At 32.0% G+C, this 14,369-nt stretch overlaps 1 protein-coding gene across 1 annotated transcript; it reads right to left on the reverse strand.

Moving 5' to 3' along the window:
• Positions 1 to 8,177: 8,177 nt before the first annotated feature.
• On the reverse strand, positions 8,178 to 13,880 carry LOC139893094 (amino acid permease 6-like). The gene is made up of 7 exons (XM_071876231.1): positions 13,767 to 13,880; positions 13,413 to 13,646; positions 13,212 to 13,305; positions 12,459 to 12,673; positions 12,105 to 12,247; positions 8,889 to 9,116; positions 8,178 to 8,804 (listed from the first exon to the last, which is right to left on the reverse strand). Exons 1-7 carry the CDS (start codon positions 13,867 to 13,869, stop codon positions 8,379 to 8,381), a joined length of 1,443 nt encoding a protein of 480 aa, XP_071732332.1. The 5' UTR covers positions 13,870 to 13,880; the 3' UTR covers positions 8,178 to 8,378.
• Between the last annotated feature and the right edge of the window lie 489 nt (positions 13,881 to 14,369).

A 14,369-nucleotide genomic window follows, 5' to 3' on the forward strand; every position in this document is an offset into this window, starting at 1 on the left:
CACGAGTTGACTTGGAAAAATTAGGAATTCGAGAAGATTTGTGGCTCAAACCTAAGACCGCCGGTAAAAAGGATGGGCAATTCTTGAAACCTCATGCACAATACTCCTTAAATTCCGAAGACATGGTAAGTTTTTGTAAATTCATTAAAGAAGTTAAACTTCCAGATGAGTTTGGATTAAACTTCAGGCATAAAGTGAACAAGGATAATAACAACATTACGAACATGAAATCTCATGATTGCCATATCATGATGCAACGATTATTACCGGTCGGAGTTAACGCGTTTTTGCACCCTACTATTTCTACACCAATAACGCAGTTGTGTGCATTCTTTAAGCAAATTTGTGCTCGAGAGTTAATGGTATCAGATATGTTGAAAGCTCAAAAACAAGTGGTTAAATTGTTATGTACTTTCGAGTTAATTTATCCTCTAGCTTTTTTGACATAATGATTCATTTGGTAATGCATTTACCGGAAGAGGCTATAATGGGAGGGCCTGTTTACATGAGGTGGATGTATCCAATTGAGAGATACATGAAAAAACTAAAAAATTATGTTAGAAATAAAGCTAAGCCTGAAGGTTGTATAGCTGAGGGGTACGTTGCTGATGAAGCATTAACTGCATGTTCAATGTCCCTTGAAGGTATACAAACGAGATTTAATCGTCCTGACAGATATGCTGACGGGCCATCTAGGTCATGTGAGTTTCGTGTCTTCAAATCGTTATGTAATTTTATCAGTAAAGGTGTGTTCAAATCTCTGGCCCGGGATATTCATGATAAACTTCACTGGTATGTACTCAACAATTGTTCTGACATCGACGAATACAAAAAGTAAGTCATTTTACTAAAACATGAGTTTATAATGACTTAACTACGTAAACGTTGCTCATACTAACAATTCTTTTTGAACATTTACAGTCAATTTAAAACAGAGTACCCCAATATGGACATGAAAACAAATTTTCCAAGTTGGTTCACCAACAAAGTAAACTCATTATATATATATATATATATATATATATATATATATATATATATATATATATATATATATATATATATATATATATATATTAGACTTACATATGATAACTATTTTTATTCAAACTTTTATTAACATTTTTTTATTTTTTGATAGATACGTGAACTACGGTCAGTTGACCGATCGAAGTATAGCGATGAATTGATCTGTCTAGCTGAAGGACCGGTGGGTGGCTCAAACCATTACAGTGCCTGCCATGTGAATGGTGTCAGGTTTGTGGTTAGCAATCACGATGATCGACGCACCACACAAAATAGTGGAATTTCGACACTCGCAGATGAAGGTAGTCCTGTCTCTAAGTATTATGGTCGGTTAGAAGATATTGTTGAGTTGCATTATGCCGGTGCATTTAGTGTTGTGTTATTCAGATGCCGGTGGTTCAACACTGAGAACACCCGGAAACATAAACGCCTAGTTACAGTCAATAACATAACTAGCATTGACACGAAAGATGAGTGGTACCAAGATGATCAACACATTCTTGCAACACAAGCTCAACAAGTTTTTTACATCGATGATCCTTCCAAAACTTCTACTAGCTGGAAGGTCGTTCATGAGGTAAATCATCGAAAAATCTGGGATAGAGACATTATCGAAGACACCATAGGGGATGTTGTACACGACACCAATTCATCCGATCTTAGCCTTGATGCTGATTTAGATAATATGACTTATACAAGTATGAGTGTACCGGAGAAGCAACACCAATTCAATTTAATCGACCAATACATGAAGTTAATGATGATGATGAAGATGATGATGATGATGATGATATAGTAGAATTAGACCCTCTTGTCCTTCCTCATGACATATGTGATGATGATGATGATGTGGTGGCTGACGATGATCTAAATCCCCAAATTCCTCGAAATGAAGCTTTCTCTAGCGATGATGATGAATATTGATGTGTAATTCTTGTCGTTTATATAAAAATGCTTGTTGTAATCAAATGATTTATATTTCTATGAACGTCTTTTTAAATTTTCCGCATTAGTATAAGTATATGTATATATATACACATATATTTATATGTGTGTGTGTATATATATATATGCTTGTTGTTGTAAATATATTATATATATATGAATATATATCATTTTCCGCATTAGTATAAGTATTTCTATGCTTGTTGTTGTAAATTTTCAATTATGTATTTTTTTTTCACGACCATATATATATACATACATTATATGTAGGAATATATATCATTGTCTATATCATTGTTCTATTCACTTTATTTTGTATAAATGTATATGTATATATCATTGTTCTATTAACTTTTATTTTGTATTTATGCAGATGAATTTATTTGCTCTGCTTTTCCTAATGATGGCCGGGATGGTCGGGGGGGCGCGGGGGCCCCGGGGGGCGCGGGGGCCAAAATAATCGGGGTAAACGGGGAAAAACACAAAACATAGGTTTGCGAAAGTTGAGGAATGCTCATGGAAAACTCACGATTGACTTTGATATTAAGTTGAAAACCATTAATCCGATAGGCGACAATAGTTCAATGTTTGTTAATTTGATATCTAGTGTTGTTCGGAAACCAAGCTTCCCAAAATATTACAAGTGTTGGGCGGATGTGCCATCATCTTTCAAAGACGACGTCTGGGTTGATATACGCGTAAGTTTAATTAATTACTATATATATATATACACACTTATATCTATATATATATATATATATATATATATATATATATATATATATATATATATATATATATATATATGCGTTTCTTATATATAACCTTTTAATATATTTATTACTTTTTATAGTAGAATTACTTTCAAATTGATACATGGCTAGAAGGTGAGCATGCAGCTGAAATCCGAACGGGTATTAACAAGATTGCGGCGGGACGATGGAAAAACGCAAAAAGTGAGTATATTGGTTATTACGAATTCCTCGAAGAAGAACATCCGGATGATATAAATTTCATTCGTGCGAACCCACCCGAGGATTGTGAAGCCCGAGAGTGGGAGCCTTTTGTTGACATGATGCTTGACGAAGCATATCGAAAGCGTTGTGCTCAAAATAAAAAAAAAAATCGGGCTGAAGTCAAATACAACAGTTTGCATGGTGCCAAATCGATAGTTAAACATTTGGTAAATTACTTACACCTACTTGTTTTAATGTTTTATATAAATGATAAAATGTAAGAAAATGGGTTATTTGATTTTATACATTTAAGTTATTTATTTGTGCGTTTGTAGAACGAACGTCAAGCCAAGAATGCGGAAATCGGTCCTATAAAAAATTACAAGATCTTGCACAAACCCAAGGATCGTACCAAGTGGAATGATTCGTTCATACCGAAAATTAATTACGTAAGTGATACATTTTTATAGATTATGGTGTACTTCTTATAAATATAAGTATAAGTCAATTGGTGTACTCCCGATATATATATATATATATATATATATATATATATATATATATATATATATATATATATATATATATATATATATATATATATATATATATATATATATATATATATATATATATATATATATATATATATATAATGGTCTTGTAAGTGATACATTTTTATACGTATGTATGTATATATAAATAATGATATGTTAGTAATATTTATATTTTTTTAACTTTGTATATATATATATATATATATATATATATATATATATATATATAATGGTCTTGTAAGTGATACTTTTTTATACGTATGTATGTATATATAAATAATGATATGTTAGTAATATTTATATTTTTTTAACTTTGTAGAAACGAATGAAGACGTTGTCAAAACAATTTCCCGGCACCGACGAGGAAGTTATCATGGAACAAGTTTTGGGCGAACGACCGGGACACCAACGCGGATTGGGCCCGAAGATGCCAAAGTCGGTAACTACCTCTGAATCTTCATTGTCTACCGGTCGGAGTCGTCAACCCGAAATACCACCACAACCATACTACACGGCGGCCGACATTGAACGAATAATTGCTTTTAATAATATGCAAATCCCTGACGATGTTCGACCAAGATTTGGCTATCCTCCCGGTACTTCCACTACCGGTACTTCCAATACCGGTACTTCCACTTCCGGTAACCCGAGCTCGAACGATGACTTTGATAACGATTTGTATAATGATGGATTTGACGGTTTGTAATTTGTTTGGTGTGCGTCAAGACAATTATGAAATGGTTGGTACGTTTTGTAAACGATATTTTATTTTGTAGTTTTTCGGATATTGTAATGCATGTTTGGATAAGTGTATGTTTCAAGACTTTTGTTTAGTGTTATTATGGTATTTTGTGAATTCGTAATCGTTATTATATAGCAGGTTTTTAATTTGTAAATTTGCTGAAAACTGCAGAATTTGTGCTGTTTTATTAGTCTGGAAATGCAGAAACCAAATCTGCTAAAACTGCAGATACTGGCTTTTCCAGACGATAAGTCGTCTGGGATTAGTCATCCGGAAAAAGCATTATGCGTCATTATTCCAGCATTGTTTAATGATTGAATAAAATAAATATTAGTTTAATATTAAAAGGGACGACTTTTCGTCCGGGAAGACCTCGTTTCTAGTAGTGCTACTCCACCCGCGGGTATAGAACCCGCGACTAGATAAGGTCGTCCCTCCCTCTACTCGAGAGCAGAGATATTGCTTCCTAAAAGACCTCCGGCCAGTAAATAATAGAAATGCTCATAACGAAATAGGGAGGGCAAATGGTACATACCTTAAGAGATATATGCAACCATCCAAAAGTATCCATAAAAAAGAAGACACATATAGGAGTAGACAGATAGCATGCATAATATAGTTTGTAGAGATATGTAATTTCAAATAGACACACAACACGCACGCACAATATATTTTTAATTTCCATTTCAATTTTATACATATTTAGCTATGCAATTTATATTGCAGGGTATTGAAGGTGGTGGACCTGGCTTTCTCGAGTTTGAAGGGGGCCCACCTAGAAGAATGGGTGGATTTGAAGCGTGTGTGTACCTTCTTTAGTCAATTGATTAGTCCTTCAAAATCAATGTATCCTTCTGAATGATACAATTCGTGTTAATTTAGCGGCAGTCATCAAGCTGTAATTACGGACACTACTGTTGAAGTGGTTGTTCCTCGTTCTGTTATTACTTCTATTTATGGTGATGATGGTGGATGTATTGAGACAAATTCGTGAGGTATGTATCATGATCAAAGGTCATTCTTTTATTAAATCTTTCTACTTGTGCTATAGATTACTGGAGAAATAAATGCACTTCGGAAAGTGCTTCAATCTGTTTCACAACAGCTTTTATATAATTCACCTTGCGAGAATGTATCTTTTTCCGCCAGTAATAGCGGGCCGTCCCATTCGTTTGGTGGCTCCCGTTAAAGAGGATATTGTTAGCATATTTACGATCAAAGATCATTCTTATATATACGCTTGGTGTTATTCCTTCTGTATATGGAGATGATGGTGCATTTTGCTGTTGCTTGCATGAGTTAATAATCATGATTCAGAATACCATAAATCACCGTGATTTGTGGGACCAATTATTAAGTTCCCAACAAAAGCGATTACCACTCTGGGTTCTACTGTACATACCGTCGCCTCGCAGCCCATGTTTATTGGTTCGGTATGGTAAAATCGGTTAAACAGTATGTTCAATTATGTGATGTTTGCCAATGGTATAAATCATCAACCTGGCCCCGGCCGGACTTTTTCAGCCATTACCAATTTTGTGAGGCATGTTTTCATTTTCATTTTAGTTTGTTATCAGCTCTTTGAGCTTGGGCAGAGAGAATCTATGGTGTGGATCTCCTGAGTTTATTGTATTTCAGTCTTTTACATTTCATCAATAAAATCAATCCTTCCATCTTTCAATATTCATCTTCTTTATTATACATCCATCACTTACAGATTACAAACTATCAAATATCTATCATAAACCCTAGTTTGCCTAGTTTAAGAAGAAATCTGATTTTAGATGACAAAGCATGATTTTGTTTTGACTATTTACTTTCCATTTTTTTGTGCATTGCATGTCATTAATGTACAATATTTACATAAATGCTGGTCTTTGGCACTTGATGTTCTTTATCTTTCAATTTTCGGAAATTGTATATTGGTCTTGTAAATTCAAATTATTACCGCTTTAAAACACAAATGCTGTTTATTCGAAAGAGTTTGGACAAATCATAATTGTTTTTAACTTTTAGAAAGTAATGCAAATAATCTTCATTTATTATTATTTTTTCTGTACACCAAACTCGTATTATTTGTGACCCGCAAGTCATGGGCTCGATCGCTGGGAACACTCTAACGTTGCGAATGAAATTATATGGCCATTATCGATAGATTCCTAGTAATGGATTTCTCAAAGCGATAATAATATTGACTTTTTATATATTGTTGTGATTTATGATGAAATGTTGACTTTTTATATATTTTTGTGATTTATGATAAAATGCCAAGAATGATCTGGTTTATAAGCCGTTACATTATTTTTCCTGGCCAAAAAGTGTGCAGGGGTTTATTTGGAAATATATCTTATGTGCTGTGATTTGGTTGTTTCAGATATCTGATGCCAAAATCACCATAAATGACCCAAAACCCTCGATTATAATATCCGGCACACGAGAGACGTTTTCTATTCGAAAACGTTTTCCGTATTTATAAAGTTTTCGTTTTTTTTTCGCCAAAAAAAAAATTAAAAAAAAAAAATATCCGGCACACCAGACCAGTCTTTTGCTGCATGTACAGTCTCTTATTCAAGCTTTCGTGATCACTGAGACTGAAGTTTTTCGAACGTTCGTTATCTTTTTATTCACCTACAACCTGCCAATGGTCAATTTTCAAAGGAACAGTTGTCGTGTGATTTTGTAACTGAAAAATGTTCCTTTTTTTTTTTTTTTTTTTTTCATGTTTCAATACCTAGTTAAAGTTTCTCAATGAGAGGATGTTATTTTAGATTTAGAATGAGATTTTGCATTTTGCTGGTTTTTTATAATCTAAAACTTTTCAAAAATTTATTTTGTTAATTATAAGTGTTTAGATGACATGTATGATTGTCATGACTATATTGTGGTTGTGCAATATCTAAGTTGACTAGAACTCACGTTCGCAATCTATGCTCTTAAGAAATGGAAGGCGCATAATGGCTTAGATAACCTTAGTATGCCGATTTGAATTTCATTTTATATTCTTCTAAAAGTTACAATTTTTTTAATACGTAGTTCTCAAATTTGATGGTGCAAATTAATGATACCGCAACTCGCATGCGTATTCCATTCGTATGCGGGCCCTTGATAGCATACGAATGCGTATAACTTGTATGCGGTATGCGGCATGCGGTTATGTATCGAATGCCTTTGTTCCCGGTACGGCAGTTATTTGGTCATCAAGTCAATATCTTTTCCATAATTATATCCGAGATTCGGGGGAGTTAGTTATGGACGAGATTATCATTATCTTAGATGATTCTAGAATTAGGGTTTGCCTATATATACAAACCCTTATTGTCATTCTAAACACACAATCACGTTACGTAACCATCATCTACTACACGTCTTCCGTGACCAGCATCATCTAGCATCTTCTCAAGGTCAACAGGTTAGTTCCTCGTTAACTAGCACCTACGACCTTACTTGGGGTCTTCTGATCGACGATCGTTATCGAAGGTGGACTTAATCACTTGGCCACCCCGCCGACATCATCATGTCGGTCAGGGTTATTCACGGTAGCTGGACCAGAGAGCCTTGTTCTAAAATCCTTAAACCTCACTTTACGCGTTGAACAGGCATATTAACCCTATGGTCAAAATATGCATGATCACAAATATTGTTCGAAGATTATCACTAGGTTTAAAATAACTGTTCAGGTTTTTCATGGCAACCTTTGAAAGTTTGAAGTGTTGATATTAGTTTACCCTTTTTTTAAGGTTAGCAACTCTTGCTATATGTCAAGCTTTAATGTCAAGATTGTCCCCAATGTTGACTGAACTTTAATTTGCGTTTTACTTCTTTCTATTTGTTTTAATTAAATTTGCTGTTAAAAAAGTCTTGCACGTTGAAATTGTATATTCTTAGTGATCTATCATCATATCTTTTTTGTCAAAAGAGGAGGTCAAATCGATCATCATTGCGAAGTTGGCGTAAAGAAAAGTGGTTACTTCTAACCATCATTGGCAGTCAGAAATAAACACAACCATTCAAAATAATGAACACAACACAATTTGTCCAAATCACAACAGAAAACATAAAATTCAAACTGCTAGTCTCATTTGTACCAAGCAATTTCTTATACAAACTACTACCTTTGTGATATTTTATATATTTTAATTTAATTAGGACAAGTTAATCTACCGTCTTAAAAGGTTGATACTTCCTGAGATCACTAATCAGTCCTTGCACAGATCCAGCCGCTGCAACCAACGACACAACCAAACAAGCCCAACTCAAGATCTTCAGCCAAACCCATGTGAACGAAAACTTTGGTACTTTAGCCCTCGCGATATACATCTCTATTGGGAAATAAACCGTCAAAGGGTAGAATGAACCCGCGCCAATCAACCCTAAAAAGCTATTGAAAAACGGGAAAATCATCGCTATCAATGCAGTCAACGTCACATATGCTGTTCTCCACACCAACCTAAACATATTAATGGAAAGCTCGCCACAACACGGCACGTTAACGGCATGATCGCTTGTTATAAACTTGCTCTCGGGCCATCGTTCCTTACATTTCTTCTCAACAAAACCAAATATCGGTTGGCAAAAGACCTGAATTTTTGTACAACTTTTAATACCATTTAAGAAAATTGTTTCATACAAAAAAAAACCTTAATGTTGCACAGTTGCTTGTACCTGGTATGCACCAATAAGATGGACTGCAATGCAGATATTTGCGATGTCGATGAGCCAAAAAGGTTCATAGAATCCAAAGCCGGTTAAGAAGTTTCCTGGCGCGTCGTTCCCAAATGCCGCGTAACCGAGACATCCACAAAGCATGTAAAACAAAGTTGTTGTTGAAACTCCAACAAGTGATGCTCTTTTCATCATCTTGTTTTCTGGTGGATATGATTTTAGTGTGTCCTGTATTGAAAATAATTAATTAATAACTTTAACTATTTAGGTATAAAATTAATATTTTGTTTCTTAACAAATGCTTTCTAACATCATATTAAGATATTGTACAATAATTCATTTATTAGTATTGAATATTGTATTTAAAATGCCCATTTTTATTATCAAGCAAACATTTAGTTTACATATACTATTTCGGCAATTATTTTTTCTTAAACAATCTTCTATGCATAATATTGATATTGAATAATTGTACTATTTGTTTCCTTTCAAACTTGCATTCAAAGGGATATCATCTTCAAATGGGCATTGATATTTTCACTTTCATAAGTTATAAATCTACTTTAACTGCACTTAGTGCACTTAGTGGCAAATCAATTTTGTTAGTGGATATAACACCGTCCTTTTTAAATTGATTTGAACCCTATGAGATGTGTGACCAAACCTAAACCAACATTAACTTATTTTTTCTAATGACATATTAAATTATTAATTATATAAACCAACATTAACTTATTGATATGATTATATCAAAACCATCAATCATGATTACTAGTATAAAATTGACTTTAGTTTGTAAAACCATATACGGAGTAACATGTCTATATCCACCAAATTTCTGTATGATCATGCATGCAAAAGTTTCAATGCCTAAAATATTTTGAACAAACATTGTTCGACACAGATTCGATGAACTATTACATCAATATACATTGATTGTTTGATAAACACAATGGTATGTAACTAGAATCGGACATGTGTGTCCTTAAGTTAGGTTGATTGTAAGGAATAACATCGAAAATAGTAAGTTATTTTTAGTGAAAAGGTTGCACAAATGTAGCAAGATCTTTATAAGATGAGAATTGTGACAATAAAAATAAGTGGTTGGCAGAAGTTTAAATAAAGGTAGTAAAACAGAATATATTGATATTAAAATGCCATTATCTTCCAAAAAGGTTGGCATTTCAAACCATCCATCCCCTACCCCTTACCCTTGCCACCACCCTATTCTCAAATTCTTTGATAAATCCAACACATTTGATGGCCTATAATCATCAACCTTTTAGGTCCATCAATTAATCGTCCACAAGAATCTTATCTTTGATGACTTTTTAATGTGGCGTTGTAATCGGGCGTTTTTTAAAATGTCGGTTGTATATAAGAGGATGCTTTTAAGTTAATAATTTTAAAGTTTTTTTTATTTCTCTTCTAATTTTTAGTAGTTAAATTATTATTAGTTATATAAAGAATTTTTGTCTCTATTAAATTTGGTGGAACCTACATATATAACAATTTCACGGGATTTTTCTATCACACCCTTCCTTTCACAATCTTAACACACAATATCCATTACATTCTCACAATTCTTGTTCTAAATTAGACAAAACTTTATTTAAATTCCGCCTTTGAAAATGAAAAATTTTGTATGATCTTTATAATGTTTCATAAATCAATACTATCTCAAAAGTGCATCTATGATCGCATAACACGTAATTTTTTGTTAGTTATGTTAATTTTAACCGAGAAAGAGCATATGTGAATATGTGATGTCAAATGAATAAACGATGTGTTGTTAGTTCTGTATGCTACAATAAACTAAACAACAAAATAAAATGTTTGGTCAAAAGTATTGGTGTTTTTGTGGTGGGAGGAAGTATGCACATGGAATTAGGATTTGTAGTTGATAAAAACATTATTCCAACTTTTTGGAGTGATTATGACATTCATAGATACTAATGGACTTGTCATGTGATTAAAATATGAAATTTGGATACGAGGAACACAGAGAAATTGTAACAGCTGTCAACTAAGATCAATCACCGTACACTGGTGTCACTGTCTTACTCTATAAATAATTACTACCCTCCTATATAAAATTATTTCTTTTTGATATTCTGTTTTTTTGTATTATGAGTCAAAGTTACGTTTTCTTTTTTAAATGTTTTCTTATTCTTATTAACAAAAACGTCTTTATATGATACTCTATGTATAACAAATAAAAAACAAGATAATTTATAATTTAATAATAATTGATTAATAAGAATCATATCAATCAAAAGAATAATGTTTTGGTGAAGCCTTTCAAAACAAAATTAAAAGTAAATGTTTGCGTCAGATTAAACGTAAGATCATTTTCAAGTTTTTTACTGAATTTTTTTTTATTAATAACCGACCGTTTAGGTGTGATTTATCACGGAGCATCATTTTCTTGTGAAAAATTACGCCGTTGTTACCTATGGTTTGTTTATATTATTATGACAACACTTAAACTTTAATTTTTGCATCGCTGGTACCTAGATTTTAGTTAACTTTCGTGGTTGGTACCCCAACTTAACGTCCGTCATGTTTTTAAAGTTAACCTCTAACATGTGCCACACATGTGGGGTAATATCGTCCATTTAATGGAATAAATTAATTAAACTGACGACATTACCCTCACATGTGTGGCACATGCGAGGGGTTAACCTTAAAAATATGACGGACGTTAAGTTGTGGTACTAACCATAAAAGTTAAGCAAAATCTAGGTACTAACGATGCAAAAAATAAAGTTTATATGTTGTAATAATAATGTAAACAAACCACATGTATCACGGCGTAATTTTATCTTTTCTTTTTATCACATTTCATTTAAAGTAACATTTGCACTAACTACATAAACACGAAAATATCTGAAGTGAACATAAAAGTTCATGTTTTTGGTAAATATTGAACCGTCCATAAGCATTTATTATTATTTTTGAGAAGTGTTAGCATTTATTATTTCATCATTAAATTATATTATTATATATTTTTACAATTTATGTTTCATATCAAATGTTGACATGCATATTTTGTTGCATGTGTCTAATAATTTCCTCATTTTTACCATACTAAATTCCAGTGAGTCACTACTTCATTCCTACTGATTAAATTATAAATAAATAATACTGGTAGAATATATTCTGGATCCTATATAAAATAAAATATTAATAATTAAATATTAGAAAAATAAATACCTGAATTTCGATTAGAACAGTCGAATAAGCATATGCAAAAGCAATGTCTCCAATCGCTTGAAATGTATGCCACACTTTTTCCATTCCTGATACATCTTTTCCTACTTCCGTACCCGTTATTGTTGTTTTTACATGAGCACCTCCTATATAATAATTATTGTTAATCAAACAGTAACTAAAAAATACATTAAATAAATACTGTATCCGTTCCAATTTAATTGTTGACAAAAAATACACAGCTTTAGAAAATATCACTGTCACGTGTATTTGTTCTTTACTTTATACTTTTACCAATTACTTTTTACTTAACTTTTTGTTCTACATGCATAAAGTAAGCGTATAAAATAGTTTTACCTACGACTGTAGCCACAGATAAGCCGAGTCCAATAAGGGAATAAGCAAAAGACATCACGGCGGCTAATATTGATAGCCATGATAGCTTATGAAAATTTGGTATTTGACTTAACACGATTTGAATAACTGCGAACAGAATCATATATGGATAATTTGATGGCGAACAATGTGCTTCATGCCCCTTGTCGTGAAAACAATTCGATCTATTAATAGCCCTATAAATAAATAAATTAATAAAACAAAAACATATGAAATTTAGTAAGATGTTAAAAGAAAACTTAATTATTACGAGTAATTACTACTTACTACTAATAAATATTATATTATTGATTACTACATAGTATTAAGTATTAATTTACTAATTACCATTATTAGAAACGTAATTTGATACGAGTAGTAAACAAAGTCTGATTAAAATAAATGACTCAAACTAACTATCATTTAAATATAAATGATCAAATTAAATACACTTGCATATAATAAAGGGTGGTATTGGAGTACACCATCAAATTTTATTTGTAAAATTCATGAAACATATTTTTTATGCTTTTTAAGTATTGTACCACATACATTATAATTATGAAGCATATTCAATTATGTATAGTTATAAATTAGTTGTGTACAGATCATTTTGATAACTAAATTATAGCCTTTTTTAACTAATCAATTTTTGAATAAACATATGCAATTTAAGGTTTGAATTATAGCTATGAATAAAATCAAATATTCTTGATTATTAAAGTATTTACTTACACTATGCTAATAGAAGCAGTAATTGTGTATCCAATTGTAACCCCAATAAGATTCACATACTGAGCTATCCCACATAGTTGTACTTTTCTTCCTCCTGTTTGAAAACAAAACAAAAAACAAAAAAAAAAAAAAACAAATTGACCCTAAATAGACAAAACATGTAAAAACATAACATTTCTAATATTAGATCATATTTTGTACCTAAACTGGCTTGAACCACATCCATATAGGTGTAGTTACGCTTCCCAGTAACCGGGTCCGGTGCACGGTACGCATCGGCTAATAGGGTCGAGGTGAAGTACGTGATGAACGAGAACGTCATGAGAACAGCTGGGCCCGCGATCCAGCCCAATTGAGCTATGGCCCATGCAAGAGACAACACACCGGACCCGATCACAGCAGTGATAATGTGTGCACTAGCCGTCACCCAAGTACCTAGTTAACAAACCACTTAGCCACATTATTGAAAAAATTGACATAAAACATGTAAAATTGAAAAGGTTATGTGAATTAATGTATTTAATTTCAAAAATAAAATAAAAAATAATAGGTTACCGGTTCGTTTTTCACGACCATCGTCGTCAAAGTTCTTTTGGGCTGGGTCGTTGGTGATATGGAGGGTTGAAGGTGCGGTTGAGTTATGGAGTTGATGGTTCATTGTTTTGTTTGGTGAATTTGGAATTGAGAAATTGGTTGAACATAGTATGTATTTAAAGGCGGAAAAAGGGTCAAAGTGTCAACAAAGCATTTATTGGAATTAAGTATTTGTTTTGAAATGAAATGAAAGTCAAACATGTAATTTATCAAAAATATTTTTTTTTATTAGTAATTAGTATATTAAATAAATAAATGTAATTTAAATTTGAAATTTAATTTCTTGATGTACTTTATTATTTAAAGTAATCTTTATCAAAAACATTGATATGTGACTAAAAATATCACTCAGAATATCTAAATATATATGTATGTGTGTGTATTATATATATATATATATATATATATATATATATATATATATATATATATATATATATATATATATATATATATATATATATATACGACAAAAGTTAAAGTATAAAAACAATATATCTGGAGAGTTAAATAATTCAATACATTTAAATCCTTTTTGTCTTCTTTTAAATTTAAATATCTGTA

The sequence above is a fragment of the Rutidosis leptorrhynchoides genome, chromosome 2 (assembly GCF_046630445.1).
Source record: "Rutidosis leptorrhynchoides isolate AG116_Rl617_1_P2 chromosome 2, CSIRO_AGI_Rlap_v1, whole genome shotgun sequence".
Classification (NCBI taxonomy): domain Eukaryota; kingdom Viridiplantae; phylum Streptophyta; class Magnoliopsida; order Asterales; family Asteraceae; genus Rutidosis; species Rutidosis leptorrhynchoides.